At 41.6% G+C, this 16,160-nt stretch overlaps 1 protein-coding gene across 9 annotated transcripts in view; it reads left to right on the top strand.

Moving 5' to 3' along the window:
* Positions 1-16,160, top strand: part of mcamb (melanoma cell adhesion molecule b) — a 44,824-nt gene that overhangs the window by 24,546 nt on the left and 4,118 nt on the right. For 3 of the 9 annotated variants that reach the window (XM_037775306.1, XM_037775303.1, XM_037775304.1), the window contains exons 2-13: positions 6,869-6,993; positions 7,087-7,318; positions 8,814-8,884; positions 8,982-9,069; positions 9,216-9,395; positions 9,984-10,114; positions 10,274-10,409; positions 10,509-10,624; positions 11,179-11,320; positions 11,568-11,695; positions 13,057-13,198; positions 15,392-15,517. In XM_037775306.1, the coding sequence (XP_037631234.1) occupies positions 6,869-6,993; positions 7,087-7,318; positions 8,814-8,884; positions 8,982-9,069; positions 9,216-9,395; positions 9,984-10,114; positions 10,274-10,409; positions 10,509-10,624; positions 11,179-11,320; positions 11,568-11,695; positions 13,057-13,198; positions 15,392-15,517 (1,617 nt within the window). The remainder of the gene's footprint in view (positions 1-6,868; positions 6,994-7,086; positions 7,319-8,813; positions 8,885-8,981; positions 9,070-9,215; positions 9,396-9,983; positions 10,115-10,273; positions 10,410-10,508; positions 10,625-11,178; positions 11,321-11,567; positions 11,696-13,056; positions 13,199-15,391; positions 15,518-16,160) is intronic. The other 6 variants (XM_037775308.1, XM_037775310.1, XM_037775305.1 and 3 more) reach the window with 3 other exon arrangements.

Here is a 16,160-nt window from a genome sequence, read left to right as displayed (position 1 = left end):
TTGTTCATTGTGCCACACCCCACCCCTCCAATCATTCAGATCCATCGCAGACTTATGGAGTTATCCTCCAAACCAACAAACAAACCAACGCCGGTGAAAACATAACCTCCTTCCTAGGCCTTCGGTCTTGGCGGAGGTAACTAGTGAATGAAATGTAGCAGAGTAGGATGTATGCGTGTCATGTGCTCTGAAACATTTGCAAACCATGTCGTAATGTGTTTAGTGCTGGAGTCGAGTCAAGCTCAGGTCAGTAGTTAGATACATCTCAGAGTCCTCAGTGTGTGCGTGTGTGTGTGTGTGTTTGTACCAGATCCTGTTGCACATCTGATGGGCTTGTCCCACCTCACGACTCCCAGACAGATCAATGTGTGTGTCTGTTAACCCTTGACCTCTTGACAGCTAGTAGCCCGGTTGCTGTGAGCTTTTATTACGGATATTCACGGTTAGTCTGGTGACCTTCTGACCTTTCCTCTAGCACCACCATCAGGCCACATTTTCCACTTTTTCACAAGAATAAATCTAATCTGATCTTATCAACAGATTGCCATTATTTATTTGATAGTCGATATTTATTCGGTATATTCTCGGTCCCCAGAGAATGAAATATCATAATTTTGTACAAGGTCACTACCATGACATTTGATGAGCATTTCCATGCTCCTAACGGGATGAACCGCATTTTAATTACCTTTCCCGTTGCCCACCCAGTCATTATCTTGTTGATCCTGTTAAACATTTTCACATTGTGTGCTGTATTGAACATCACACTGTCTTGAGGCTGCTAGTCTGGATTTAAACTTCCATCCTTGTTGCAGCTCTGTGTCTAAGAAATAACTCTTCTATCTTTTAGTAACACAATGAGGAAACTTCATTGATTGGCACCAATGTTATAATAGTTTTCAATGTTCAATACGTTTTTATTTAATTTTATTTTTTAATTTCATTTTAGTTTAGTCTTAGTTAGTTTTCAGAGTGTCTTTGCTAGTTTTAGTTTAGTTTCAGTTTTTCAGAAAGGTTTAGTTTTAGTTTTTGTTAGGGCCAGGTATAATGTCTCAGAAGTATGTAGCTATTTATACATAAAAAACACAACAACACAACATCTAACTGAAACTATGATTTCTCCAGAAGCGCAACCAGTGTGCTTTTATTGCATTAAAAATACACCTGTATGTGGAATATATAAAGAGAAAAAACAGAGGCAAGTAAACAAAGAAAAAGAGAGAGGAAAAAAAAGTGTCTTTCCAGAAATCATTGTTCATGTTCTGCACCAGCGCCTCCATTCTGCCACCCAGATAGATTAATGTCAAAAAGAGTCCAGGACAATAATCTGGTTTGAATGCCAGTTAACGTGCTGAAGGTAGACGTCGTCTCCTCTCCCTCTCCAATTACCATCTGTGGACTGGGCCAGCTGCCAGAGCAGACGGAGGGAGGGCAGGTCGACTGCAGCCCGTCAACTAAACCCTTCATGGTTACAGAGTCACAACAGATTCCAGCCTTTGAACAAGCACATGCCTCATCTCATCTGTCTACTGTACCTGTCAGAGAGCGGACTGAAGCGTCTGTTAAATATTCACGGTCATAAATGTTTAAAAATAAGTAATCCTGATCTAATATTGTCTGCTGATCACCTGACAATAGCTTTCTATGTTTATAGAGGTCGTCTATCAATGTTCTTATAGTTGGAGATCTAAATGAAGAGATTTTATAGCTCAGGAGTCTGGCAGGAAGTTTTGTTACCATCTCTCTCCAAAGATAGAAACTGATTGTGTGTCCTGACAAAAGGCTTTGACTTCATTGCAGACATAACAATGCCTTTGATATGATTTCCCCCACGAGATTATCTTATCCTTCCTGCCTCTGCGCTCCTTTTATAACGGGTGTGGTGTGGGGCTTATTCTGTCTTATCTTTAAGTGCACCTAATTTTGCAGTGCCTTTGAATACAATCTGCCCTCTTTGTGGGATGAGCTCTGTGTTTTGGGGGGGGACAGCTGAACCGAGACGTTTATTTCTATCGAGGGATCACCTGCAGCCTTGACTGGAGCTCTCTGAAGCTCGTTTATCAGCGCTGACACACTAATTATGATGTATTATGTGCGTGTGTGTGTATGCGTGTGACCCAGACTCAATTAGCTTCATAAATCAAAGCGAAATATCCCCTTCAACTGCAATATTCCTCTGGTATTCTGTGTATCTCTGGGAATATAAACAGCGCGGTTCTTGTAAGGGGTTTCCTCAGTCTGTGGTGTGGTAATCCTTTTATTATGCATTCTTGTGATGTTGAGGCTTCATTTCTAAAGTTGCTTTAAGGTTTTTTTTTCCACATTGTATGACATTATTATATACACTTTATTACCTCCTCCAACGCCGAAGGCCTAGGAAGGAAGTTATATTTTCACCGGCGTTGTGCGTTGGTTTGTTTGTTTGTCTGTTAGCAGGATTACTCCAAAAGTCTGCGATGGATTTGAATGAAATTTCTTGGAGGGCAGGGGTGTGGCACAATAAACAATCCATTCGATTTTGGTGGCGATCTTGAGACTGGAAGGTCGCCGGTTCAATCCCCTGGGCTGGCAGGGTAAATCTGGGTGGGGAAAGTGAAAAGCAGCGCTTGCCCCTCCCTCATTACCACCACTGAGGTGCCCTTGAGCAAGGTACTTAACGTGGAGCTGCTCAGTGGCCAGCAGATCAGACTGTGGTTGTACTGGGCAGCTTCCAGGTATGAATGCGTAACTGCGAATGTGATCAGGGCATTCCTGAAAAAGAGAGCATTGCTCTCAGTGAACCTCCCCCTGAATAAATAAAGGTAAAGAAAAAGACATCATACACATTTACACATAAACGTACCTGAGGTCCTATTTTACTTCCACCTGTAATAGCACCACATCATTGTCATAGTGACTCCATTTCATTTTATAGGCTACCACAGTCTCCTCTCCTCTCCTCTCCTCTCCTCTCCTCTCCTCTCCTCATCTCATCGTCAGCAGCAGATATTTACTATAGTGTACCGAGCACATTCCCCTCTCTTGTGGAAATCACACACTCAGCATGTGAAATTGTTGTCTCAGGGTCAAACACGCTCTTCAGGGGAAAGGATATTGTTTGATGAGGGGAGCTCATAAAACTGGCGAGGCCCAGCTTTCACAGCGTACCGCTGTCGGAGGGGATGCTTATCTTAATTCTGTCACACTGATTTAGAACTGTTATCAAATGTGCATGGATTCCTCCAATATTTGCACTCTCATCATCGGGGAGGATCGATTTGAGGCCTTGGAGAGCCAGCCGCTTTGATTGATGCACTGTGGAAATTCATATTACTAATGAGATTTGATTGAGATCCTCGTGAGCAAACAGACTCCAGCTGCCAGACAGGATGGGGAAAGAGTTTGTGAAACATTCAGTCTAATGCAAAGTAGAATCTAAATTTAACCCCTCCGAATCCCACTTCTCACTGTAGGTGAGTCCTCAGGTGGGGGATGGGATGCTGCGTGTGAGTCAGCGTTGTCCTTCCTTCCTAGCTAATGGCCAGGAAATGTCTATGCTAGAGAGACTAATTGGATTTCTTTAACAGGAAAGCATCCGTCTAGCTCCATTAGCCGGTGGTAAACAGCAACACACAGCAGAGTGGGGAGGCAGGTGGGAGAGAAAAGGATGTTTGAGGTGTGGACAGAGGGAAGAAAAGAAGGGGGAGGCATGTTTGTTGTTGATGCAGGTCAAGGTGCAGTCAGAGGTTTAGTTTTGGGCGGAAGGCAGTAAATGTTTGTTATCCGTGCAGACGATGATGAAATGAGATGCCAGGAGTGAAGCAGGGATGTGTCGGCTGGGTAATAAGCTCATCAGCAGGCAACTCTGGTGTTATGTAATCCACTTAACTGCAAGACTACGCATCTGATCATTTTTCCTGGAAGAATTGTCTTTGGATACCAGATACAGTATAATAGTGTCCTGATTCTGTCTGAAAAAATGTAAAACAATTCTCCCATTTTTTTAAACAAATGAAATGTAAAACAGTTAACCTTTTTATATAATCTATTTCTCTAAAAACATATTTTGACAAAATGAAAAAAAACTTCTCAAATTGAGATGTAACTTTTGCTGAACAGCGGCCATAGTTGACAATCCTGTAATAATGGTAGATGGTAAAACATAGTGTAACAGGAGCACAGGTAGAGAAGAGTCATAAAGTACATCATACAACCAGATGCACCTAAAGTTTGCTAACATTAATCACCGTAAGCTACTGGTCATACCAGACCCAGTAAAGCTGTAGCGTTAAAACCAGTGAGTGCATTTTCTTTTTTTATAAATTCAACGTTTCATGTGTTAGAGATAGAAAGTGCTCTTTCTTCTTTCAAAGTCTCGCTTTAACTCGATATGGGACTTTAGTCACAATGATAACTGCTATCAATTGAATATGTTTTTCAATGAAAATAAGAATAGTTATGTAAAAATGATCATTCCCTCGTAAATATCGTAAATCATATCGCAATTCCATTATCAGTCAATTAGATATTTTTTCTAAATTGTTCAGCCCTAATATACAATGTAAAAAAACATCCTTTTTCTGGTATGTGTTTATGAAATATGACACTAAATGGAGTACTGTGTGTTTTATTGTGTATTGTGCTTCTTGAGGTTAAATGAATGAGTAAAAAGAGGTCAGTGCAGGACACGGATGAACCACATTTACATTCCTCTGAGCAGCTCTTGACATAAACTACGAGCAAAGCTACATTCAGCCACACAATGAACAGACAGTCAGGATAGGCTTAAATCAAACCTGGCAGCCTCGTTACCTCCAGGCTACAGCTCTCGTTGGCATGTTGAACATCTACTATGACGAAAAGTGTAACTGTGGGTCCTTCCTATAGACTAGTAGGATGGCGAGAGACCCTGGAAGGGGAAAACCACTCGTTCCTCAGAGACAGATCATGGAGGAACAGAGGAGCTACTATGCTGCCTGTAAATTGAGCCTTTCTTCCTGTGAGAGGGTGACATGGTGGAATGCAGCACATTAATGTGGACATGGGTGGGCTTCTCATTCCTGTCATAGCATCTCTCTCTTCCCTTTGACCCTCCATTACTCGTCTCCTCTCTTCTTTTTGCCTCCAAGTCTCTTTAGAGTTTGTGTCAACAGGGTGTGGTTGCAGAAGTTTCTTCACCATAGTGCAGGTTCTTGTACGGATGATAATCATCAGTCACAGCTATTAACCTTGAGGTTCACTTCAATGACGCTTTATGTTTTGATTAGCTAATAGGCCGATATTAACATATATTGGTATTGGCATCATTTCGGTGGATAAATAAGAAGAAATTTCAGCACAGAAAAGTTTGAGTTTATTTAGAAACAATGGACCTCATGCAAGAACCACTCGTACGAACAGATCCGTTCTTAAGTGTCTTGTGCGAGTGATTTAGGAGAACTTGTCGCAAATTTTCGAAGTACAAACACAATGTATGAGTGGTCCAGACCTGTCGTGGGAGTCATGTGCTATTAGTCTGCTGTTATTCAAACCTAAGTTTTTCACTAATGGATTATATATTACATTACTTTGAAGCAATTTTGAGTTTGGAAATCCTTTATAAATTACACTTCATAATTATGTTGACATTATCCTGTTTGACTCTGCAATTCGAATTATATATTATATAATTATAATATAATTTTAAATGTATTCATGTAGCCTAACAATATCTTCATTAATTTAAATTGGCCATTGATGCTCACAGACGGCAAAACGACTTAAATTACACACTAATTTAAGGTTAATTTCTCTGTATATAATAAGGTCAACGGGGCGTGTAACCAGGCGCGTCATGGCTGACTTACTTCTTTTGGATGCCCATCAGGCCCTTGAAAGAGAGTGTGTCTTAAAGCTGGGGACACACCAAGCCGACATCAAAGAACTAGCGGTGACAAAGGTCACCATTTGTGTCGCCTCACGTCGCCTTTGTCGTGGCCAAAAAGTTGCACTCGAACACACCTCAAAGATTACAGCCAACTACCACATATGTTCTGCGCCTGCGTGAGATGAAATAACTCTCCACACCAGCAGGCGGCAGTAGTCTGTATTTGTCATTCAAAAAGGTAAACCATGTGGATATACAAGCCGTTGTTATGATACGTACATGAAACAAAGCAGCGTCTGCCGACCATTTTACCACCCGTCTCGATCACCACTTAGCTTCATTCCAAAGAAAGTTAAGACAAGATTGCGGAAATGTCCTCGCATGAGGCCCAATATCTCTATGAAACACAGATAAATGCAAAATTCCCATCACACTTTCCACATTGTATTACTTCGTTTGAGGTTTGACTGGCACTCTTTTAATTACATCACTGGATGTGGAAATGAGTAATTGTGATTGCGGTTGAAAATAAAGTGAGAACTATTCAGAAAAAAGAAAAGAGTAAAATTGCACAAATTATCTTTGTTTTGGTACAAATATGAGGTTGATGGTGATTAGAGCTGCAAGGATTAATAGATTAATCGATTAGCTGTCAACAATTAAAATAATTGCCAGCCATTTTGATAATCGATTAATCGGTTCGAGTCATTTCTTAAGAAAAAAAAGTGGAAATTCTCTAATTCCAGCTTCTTAAAGGTGAATATTTTCTGATTTCTTTACTCCTCTATGACAGTAAACTGACTATCTTGGAGTTGTGGACAAAACAAGGCATTTGAGGAGGCCATCTCGAGCTTTGGGAAACACTGATCGACATTTTTCACCATTTTCTGACATTTTATAGACCAAACAACTAATCGATTAATCGAGAAAATAATCAACAGATTAATCAAAAATTAAAATAATCGTTAGATGCAGCTCTAATGGGGATAAACGGCTAAAACATATTCTCTTTCTCTTTTTCAGCGTGGGCTGACGTGGAAGTGAACATGGAGGACAAAGTGGAGGTGTTCAGGGGAGAAAATGCTTCGATCACCTGCATGTTCATATCATCTGACGGCGTTGGCGGCATGGTCATACAGTGGTTCTACGTGAGTCTCATCAAGCCTGATGTACGCACACACAGAGAGGTACGATGTGTCCATGCATGTGTTGCATCATGTGTTTGTACTCCGACCTTTTAGGTGACACGGTCGGCTGAGAAGCAGAGCATCTACTACCAGGACACCACCATGAACATCGTAGACAAAGGCACACCGTTCACAGACCGGATCAGTGTGACCGGTACCGGAGCCTCTGGAGAGATAGTGTTGACTATCAGCGACGTGCAGCTGGAAGACGAGCTGGAATTTATCTGCCTCATCAAAGGTCTAACAGATGGGACCGGGGAGGGACGCACAAAGCTGAAGGTTTTCGGTAAGATTCAATCTGAAATGGTTTGAGTAGCAAGAGCAAACTTTACAAAGATTTAAAATGAAGATTAGATGACTTCTGAAAGGATGGGTGTCATACAATAAGTCATGGTTAGTGTGCTCGCTTCAGCTACTTGTGTTCCCATTTTGAACGTTTTCAACTCCTTCAACCCCTTCATACTCATTCACAACTTCACTTAGAATCTTAATTTAGATTTTGAGCTAGTTTCCACCATTTACACTTTATCATATTAGCTCTGCCTTTTCTTTACCTCACATAGTTTTCCCATAATCACAGTTAATTTATGCTCATTTCAGACCCTATGACCTCAAAACTTCAGCTTTAGCTTGACTCAAACACATTCTTCAGACTCTTTTTACTCCCACAGTTTCCACACTTCATGCATAATTTATGCATCACCATGTTCACAAACTCATCCTCTCTCACATTTTGGTGACATTTCAACTTCTTTCATCCTGTACTCTTTAATGAGAATTCAACTGCTTTCAGTGATTACACTTCAACTAACAGCTCAACATTTTTCATCATTTTCACTTCAACTGAAACAGCTCATTGCAGTTATTACCCTTCTACTGACACCTCAACTCCTTTCAATGCTTACAGTAACACTTCAAACTAGGGCTGTCAATCGATTACAGTATTTAATTGCGATTAATCGCATGATTGTCCATAGTTAATCGCAAATTAATCGCACATTTTTTATCTGTTCAAAATGTACCTCAAAGGGAGATTTGTCAAGTATTTATTAATCTTATCAACATGGGAGAGGGCAAATATGCTTGCTTTATGCAAATGTATGTATATATTTATTATTGGAAATCAATTAACACAAAACAATGACAAATATTGTCGAGAAACCCTCACAGGTACTGCAATTAGCATCAAAATGCTCAAATCATAACATGGCAAACTCAAGCCCAACAGGCAACAACAGCTGTCAGTGTGCTGACTTGACTATGACTTTCCCCAAACTGCATGTGATTATCATAAAGTGGGCATGTCTGTAAAGGGGAGACTCGTGGGTACCCATAGAACCCATTTTCATTCACATATCTTGAGGTCAGAGGTCAAGGGACTTGCCATGACAGTTTTTCCTCGCCAAAATTTAGCATAACCTCCTTCCTGACAAGCTAGTATGACATGGTGGGTACCAATGGATTCCTTAGGTTTTCTAGTTTCATATAATACCATATTATCATATCTCTATATCTAGTGATATCTTTACTCTAGCTTTAAAACTGAGCCCGATACAACCTAAAAATCGCAAGTTGCGCAAATGCGTTTTAGTGCGTTAGCTTTGACAGCCCTGCTTCAAACCCTTTCAGTGCTTCCAATGACACTTTGACTTACATATGTAACATGCCGAGACTCTGTAACTGTTTCAAACTGTTCAAAACTACAAATGATCAGCTGCCCAAACACAGACTTTTTCTCTAGCCTTTTCTAGTTCTTGATTCAGTTCTTAATTCCTATGCAGAAAAACCAGACCGTCCCATCATCGAGGCTGTGAAAACGGGGATCTCAGTTAACGAAATCAGCCCATCTAAGGTAAACAAGCTTCGAATCATGAACATCAGAGTATAAAAATTATGAAATGACTGTCAGGCTAAAATTGTATTCCCTCATTCTCTCTCCTGTCCTACAGATTGCTACCTGCGAGGTCAAAAATGGCTTCCCCAAGCCGAGCATCACTTGGTACAGAAACAACATGCCGATACAAGCTGCTCAGGGTGGTGAGACGGATTGACATCACATCTACAATGCCCTTCTACACTGATTTAATTTGTGCTTATAATGTAGTTTAATGTGGCTTTTTCTCCATTTCCCTCCTTTTCCTCCTCTCGTCTTGTGTGTTTGCAAATGTTTTTGTGTCTTCCAGTGGTGGAGGTAGTGACCAGCACCACCACTGAATCCAGCGGCCTGTTCTCCGTTAAGAGCGAGCTGAGCATGATGGTGATAAAGGAGGACCAAGATGATCTGTTCTACTGCGAGGTCACCTACTCTGTTCCCGGGGGATTAACCATGACCGAGAGCAACCGTATTAACATCACTGTACACTGTGAGTTTCACACATAATATCACACCAGTATAAGGCACACTATGAGACCACATAACAAGTTTCTTTCAAATGAGGGACGATCACAGTTTTAAACAGTGACACCAGCTGCAGTGACACCACTAGATGCCGCCAAATCCTACACACTGTTATTTAAAGGACATTAGGCATCCACGTTTGCTTGATTTTCTGGCTTCCATATTATTAAACTCCAAGTTGGATTTATCGGAGCTTTCAGAAAGGTTTTTGCTTTCCTTCGTCTTAATTATTACGGATGTTGATGTGAACATATAATATAATATATAACCTCTATTTAACTAAATTCTTACTGGCAAAAGGCAAAGCCTCTTGAGGTGTTGGGGTAAGGGCCTTGTGTGTGCCACCTTTCATCAGGATGACATAATGCAGGTTGAGGCTGTCCAACCCAGATCCAACCCTCCACATAGTCGCCAGTGCGGCGACAAACCCTCACTGGTTTCCCATTGTAGTCAGAAGCACTGCATTTGGAGATTTAGCTGAGTTTGCTGCAGGGACGGTTGTGGCCATCATATAAACCTTCTACAACTTAGTGACATCCTCTCTCTGTTTCAGACCCCTCCACAGCTGTAAGGGTTTGGGTGGAGTCACCAAAGGGCAAAATCAAGGAAGGGGACTCGATCGAGCTTCACTGTCGTGACGACGGGAATATGCCATCCTCATCCCTGTCAATCTCGTACCCAGGAGTAAGAAAATCAACCCTTTTGTGCTCATTATTCATGCACATACAAAAGCAGCGGCATAGTTACTACTACAACCTATTTCTCTTGCTCAGCAGATATTGTTGACGTCCAAATTCACAAGTTATGTTTATGTGTTGATCAGATTACTTTGGCTTTTTGTAGGGTGAACACACTTTGGAGAACAATGTGATGGTGGTGGATAATGTGACCCGTCTAAACAGTGGACTTTACCAGTGTAAAGACACGGACTGGGACACCCTTGAAGAGATCACGGGAAACACCACTGTGTTTGTAAACTGTAAGGAATCTAACCATGATAATTAATACATTTTACCAGCAGTATGACTGCACATTCCCGATTTGATTTTTTTTCTCTTTCTCCCTGCTGTGTGTGTAGATCTCGATCCTGCTGTTGTGGAGCCTGAACACACTGTTGAGGTGGCCCAGGGAGAGGAGCTGACGGCCACCTGCAACGCCAACTCTTCTCTCCAGACACATACAGTCTGGTTTAAGGTCAAATACACACATGCAGTTCAGTACAATTACAAAAACAGCAACAACATTTTGTCTCAAAAATATACTATAAAATATATAAATAAATGTAATAACGCCCAATTTGATTAACATGCATTTAGAAAACCCGTCACCCTACTGTTTTAGGTGATCATAGAGTCAGTGTGGGAGTTCACCGCAGATGGTGAAACATTTGTGTAGAGCCAGTGTAAAGAGCAGCCAATCAGGAAGTCTGTGAAAATAGTTGTTGATTTGATTAGTTTTTATTGGCAGCGGCTTCTCTAAAAGTTTTGGACACCCAAAAAAGACAATTGAATATTATTTTCTCATTATTTTAATCACAATGATTGGCTGCGTTTCATTTGTAGTGAACTTTGGTGAACGAAGAATCCTTTTTTTCGGTTAAAAGAGGACTGTTTTCTGCATAACTTTGTGTAAAAAGATTGTTGAAGCAGTCGTCTGATCTACTAAAAACTAGTAGACCTCTAGTAACCTCTGCTTCACATCTACGTGCGTTTGTTAAATGTGCTTTTTGTGTCCCGGTGTATGTGTAGGATGGAGAGGAGGTTTCAACGGGCCACAGTTTGACCCTGATGGACGCTACGTTTGACTCAGCAGGGACGTACAAGTGCGTGGTGACTGTTCCTGAGATTGAGGGAATGGAAACCAGCGGGACACTCAGGGTTTTTGTCACGGGTAAATCAATCACAGATACTGAATATTAAATTGCTCCCCAGTTTATAATCAATATGTTTTTCTTCAAGAAACATACTAATGTTTTTTCACATTTTTGTGTAGTTTCAGTTGTATTTTTTAGTCAATGTGGCAGCTTTTAAAGGAAAATTGTATTTGCGTGTTAGCAACAGGCACTGTTGCTAGTTATAATAGTTATGGACATGGGAAACATTTTCAAGGTTATTATTTTTTGCTATTTTCTCTGCAGGCCCACCAGAGATCATAAAGCCGGACTCCACAGAGAGGGAGGCGAGTTTCGAGGAGACAATCAATCTGAGCTGCAATGTCAGAGGTTTCCCTGCTCCCACCGTTACCTGGAACACCTCTGATGGAAAGGTACAGCAGCAGAGAGAAGCCTCCCTACGCAGGTTTTCCAAATGTGTCCTCACCGGACATGCTCTTAATCTCTTCAATCCCAAAGACTTCAACTGTCATGTCCATCGTGACAAATTAGTGTCATTCAACCCCCACAGCAGTTTACAGTATACGATCCACGCTGTAACAGTACAGAAAAACTTGTTTAACTTAAACAAATTCTGGTTCAAATGATCATTTCACTTTGTTGATGCTGTTTTACTCTACATGTAATGACATTAGCAGCAGGTTGGTGACTATGTATTAGTTGTGAATGGGGTGTATTTTTGCACGGTGTTCTTGTATTTATTGTTATTAGAGTAATTTGCGTAACTGGGACATTAAAGGAACAGTGTCTAACAATTAGGGGGATCTATTGGCAGAAATGGAATATAATATAAATAAGTTTCTTTTGTTTAGTGTATAATCACCTAAAAAAGGAGTCATTGTATTTTCGTCACCTTAGAATGAGTCGATAACGTTACTCCCGTCGCCGACGCTGTCTCTCTCTTGCTTCACCACTCACTTTGCACGTACACACACACTCTAAGCACTGGCCAAATGACCTGCGCTACTCTAACAACAACTGGCTCTAGAGAGGGCCATTCGCATTTTCGCGTCAACCACCATAGTTCTCCTACATGCTTGGTTGCAATCTGCAACCTCACTGCTAGATACCGCCAGATGCTACACACTGCACCTTTAATTCAAGGTAATGTTGCCATGAATGGATGGCGATATCGGTTGGTCCTCCACTGAAATATCTCAACAACTATTTGATCAAATTTGGTACAGTTATACGTGACACAGAGAGGATGTGTGCTAATGACTTTAGTGATCCCCAGACTTTTTATCTGGCGCCACCACCAGGTCAAAATTGTCCAGTGAAATATCTCAACATCTACTGGATGGATTGCCTCAGCTGTACTTTGTGTTAAGTGCGAATTAGCCAAACGTGGTCAGCATCAGCATTAGCATTTCCATGTAAGCATTTAGCTCAAAGCAACACTTTGCCTGAGTACAGCCTCACGAGCCACTACCACGGCTGTAGACTCTGTTTTGGTGATTTTAAGCGTGATATCTTCAACACCATTTCGCTGATTTTGATAAGACTCAAGTGTATTTCTTACCGTGTTTCTGCATTGGAAAACAAATCCCTGACCTGAGAGAGGTGCTATCAACTGCCACTAAAAGGTCGGTTTAGTCGCATTTCAGACAGATGATGCACCTTTCTCCAGTCTGTGACAGGATGCATTAAATCTGACCTGTGTAGAACAAAGGGAAACCTTTTCCGTTGGTGGACCTGTGTTTCCTTATGGGTAAACTGTGTGTTTTTGTGCCAGATCCTCGAGACAGCATTCGAAATGAGGACCGATGAGGGCGTTGAGAGTCTGGTCAGCATCAAGGTCACCTCTGACATCTCCGCTACCTGCGAAGCCTCCAATGAGTTCGGCGATGACACGCTGACCTTCAACATCACAGCCAGTGAGTTCCTCCTGCTGCTGTTAGGTTTCCTGTCTCTGCTCTCTGTGTTTTCTGTGCAGACGCTTCGCTGAGTTGCTCTCCGCTTTGCTTTCTTTCTATCATTACTATGCTTATCTTTCGCTACTAAATCTTTGGAAAACGGGTCCTGGATACTTACAAATCACTGGGAGTTTAATTTATGAAAGAAACTGAAGGCTACCACTTTTTTAAAAACTGTTTTACTTTGTGAGCGTGACCTATCAGCAGCACAAGCCTGTACTATAGTGAACGGGAGCGAGGTGCTTGGCTAAAGCTAATCAGCAGCAAGATGCCTCCCTTCTCCAAGGATGACCACTACAAAACTTCTACAGAAGAAGACACTCTACCACTGACTCAAAACATTGAACTGGAACAGGCTAATAGAAAGCTAATTAGCACCAACAAGACCACCAAGAATCAAGAGAGCTGTGTACAGGGCAATAAATCGACTAGTAGTCCTCCCTGGAACTCTCTTGGTGCAAAACCAAAGCGTAAATCATGTCCCTTCGGAAATGGGAGGAAAACTTACAGGCAGAACCCAGCACCCTCAGATATGTGATGCGACCGGCTGGCCTGCATTAGCATCCGAGCATAGTGCCTCATCAAACCCCTGTACAAAGTAAGGTCCAACCGTGGACAACTGTGAAAGGAAGGATGAGTAACAAACCTCCCCAACAAAGAAGTTTGCAACTGGAGAACAGATTTGGAGTAAAGACATCAAAGTACTCTGTTTTCACAAAGATATGGTCTCTGATCTGGCAGAAAGAATCCTGGATATTGTGACTGCACACCTAAATGTGTAAAATGTGGTACTGCACATTGAATGATGTTGTGAAACAACAGTCTGAAGTGCTGAAACGGGACTTGTTTTATCAAGTTTTATTGTATTTATCAGTGGACCCCTGCCGCCGATCAGAAGAGGAGTCGAGAGATTCGGCAGGTTGCACCTGCCGGGACTGAACACATGGCTTTCAACAGCATGCAAATCCCACTCAGTGCATTTTATTGACAATTTTAACTTTTTTTGGGACGGCAGACATCTCTTCAAGGCAGATGGAATCTCCCTAAACAAATCAGGAGTAAAATTTTTCAACTCCAACCTATTCTACTTCCTGCGTCATTCATCTGTTCCCTCTGCCAAGGACGAGAGACAAGAGGAATCACCACTGGAGGAAGACACAACACAATGTGCCAGGGGACCTCAAGGAGAACCATTTCACCCCCCACCCCAGGCCAGCCCTGGGATACGACAGAGACAAGAGGAGGCGTCCTCCTCCTCGCTTATCACCCTTTCTCCCTCCTCCCCCCTCTTGGAGTTCACTAACCACATGAAGGAACTGGTCAAGGCTGGAACTAAACTGACTCCGCGCCCTACACCCGTTTTCTCTCCAATAATCCCCCCTCGGCATCTAAAATAATAATAATGCCTCTAGCACATTAAAGCTAGCCCTGTTAAACGTCAGATCTTTGGTAGGAAAAACTTTTTTAATCAATGATTTTATTATTGAGCACAAGCTTGATTTTATGTTTTTAACTGAAACTTGGTTAGACCAAAATAACAGTGCAGCTGTTCTTATCGAGTCAACTCCTCCCAACTTTAGTTTTATGAGCGAAACTAGAATGCATAAGAAAGGAGGTGGCGTTGCAATATTGTTTAATGATTCTCTCCAATGCAAACAGATATCTTATGGACATTTTGCTTCTTTTGAACATGTCGCTCTTCAGCTGAACTCCTCTTCTCGAGCTTTGTTTCTGAATATCTACAGGCCACCTAAATACTGTGCAAACTTTGTTGATGATTTTACTGATCTGCTGTCTATAATTTTGTGTTGACTTTGACTGTGTAGTCATTATTGGTGATTTTAACATCCATGTTGCCTTGCCTTTATGTGCGATTCTATCTGTTGTCCTCCTCGCTTCACTCCCCTTTCCTCCTGTCCCTCCCCTTCTTGTCTGTGTCACTTATTTGTTTATTTTTACTTCGTCTGAAGGTCTCGAGCTCTGCCATGTGCTGCAACGTGTTGCCTGTGATTCTTGACATTTCAATCAGTGTTGTTGTTGTTGTTGTTTCGGACGAGACGCTGTGAAGCTGTGCGGCTTTTAAATGTGCTCCCCTCCTCCCCCAGTGTGTTAACAGGGAGTGCCCTCCCGTCTGTGCCTTTACCCTGTTTTCAGTTATACTCACCACCACACCAGCCACCACTACTACTACTAGCACTACCACTACAACTACCCCTACAACTACCCCTACAACTATCCCTACAACTACCACTACCACTACAACTACCCTTTCTGACACAGGTAAGACCACAGTCACTCTAATCAAATCAACTACAAAAAGTTTAGAAAATTACCATCAAACAAAATCCCATGAAAAGGGACTTGACTGAGGGTGATGCTTCAGCTGTCAGTAAAGGTTATTATCTGCATGTTTAGTGTTAGGTGGTTTACACACTTCCTTTCCTTCACACTCTGGCTGAGCCGTTTTTCTGTGAGTCACACAGAAAGAATGAGAACGAGAAAGGAAAACTCAAAAGCACCTGAAGGCTGCAGCAATTACCACACTGGCATGACTGAAAGGTCATTACAGCAGTGTCGGTTAGCGATCGCTCTGATTGAAAACTGTGGTTTCTACAAGGTATTTATAGTTTCCAGTGGGTGATATTATTGTCATTGCTGCGAGCTGTCTTATTGATTAATTTGTTTGCACAGCTCTCATTTTCTGCTAGTTAAGTTATTATGTAATTAAACTTAATTTGCTTATATGTGGTCTTTTTAATGAGTTTTACAAATTATGTGGAAATGAGAGGAGGTTTCTATCCCAGAAAAGTAATAAGTTAAATCAGATAAGGGTCGACACGGTTTACCTTCTGCATACAGCAGTGTTATGAAGAGCATTGCATTCCTGTTAGCATTACGGCGTGCAGATACAAACACGGTACAC

Source organism: Sebastes umbrosus, chromosome 7 (genome assembly GCF_015220745.1).
Source record: "Sebastes umbrosus isolate fSebUmb1 chromosome 7, fSebUmb1.pri, whole genome shotgun sequence".
Lineage (NCBI taxonomy): Eukaryota > Metazoa > Chordata > Actinopteri > Perciformes > Sebastidae > Sebastes > Sebastes umbrosus.
This window is presented reverse-complemented; position numbering and strand designations above follow the sequence as displayed.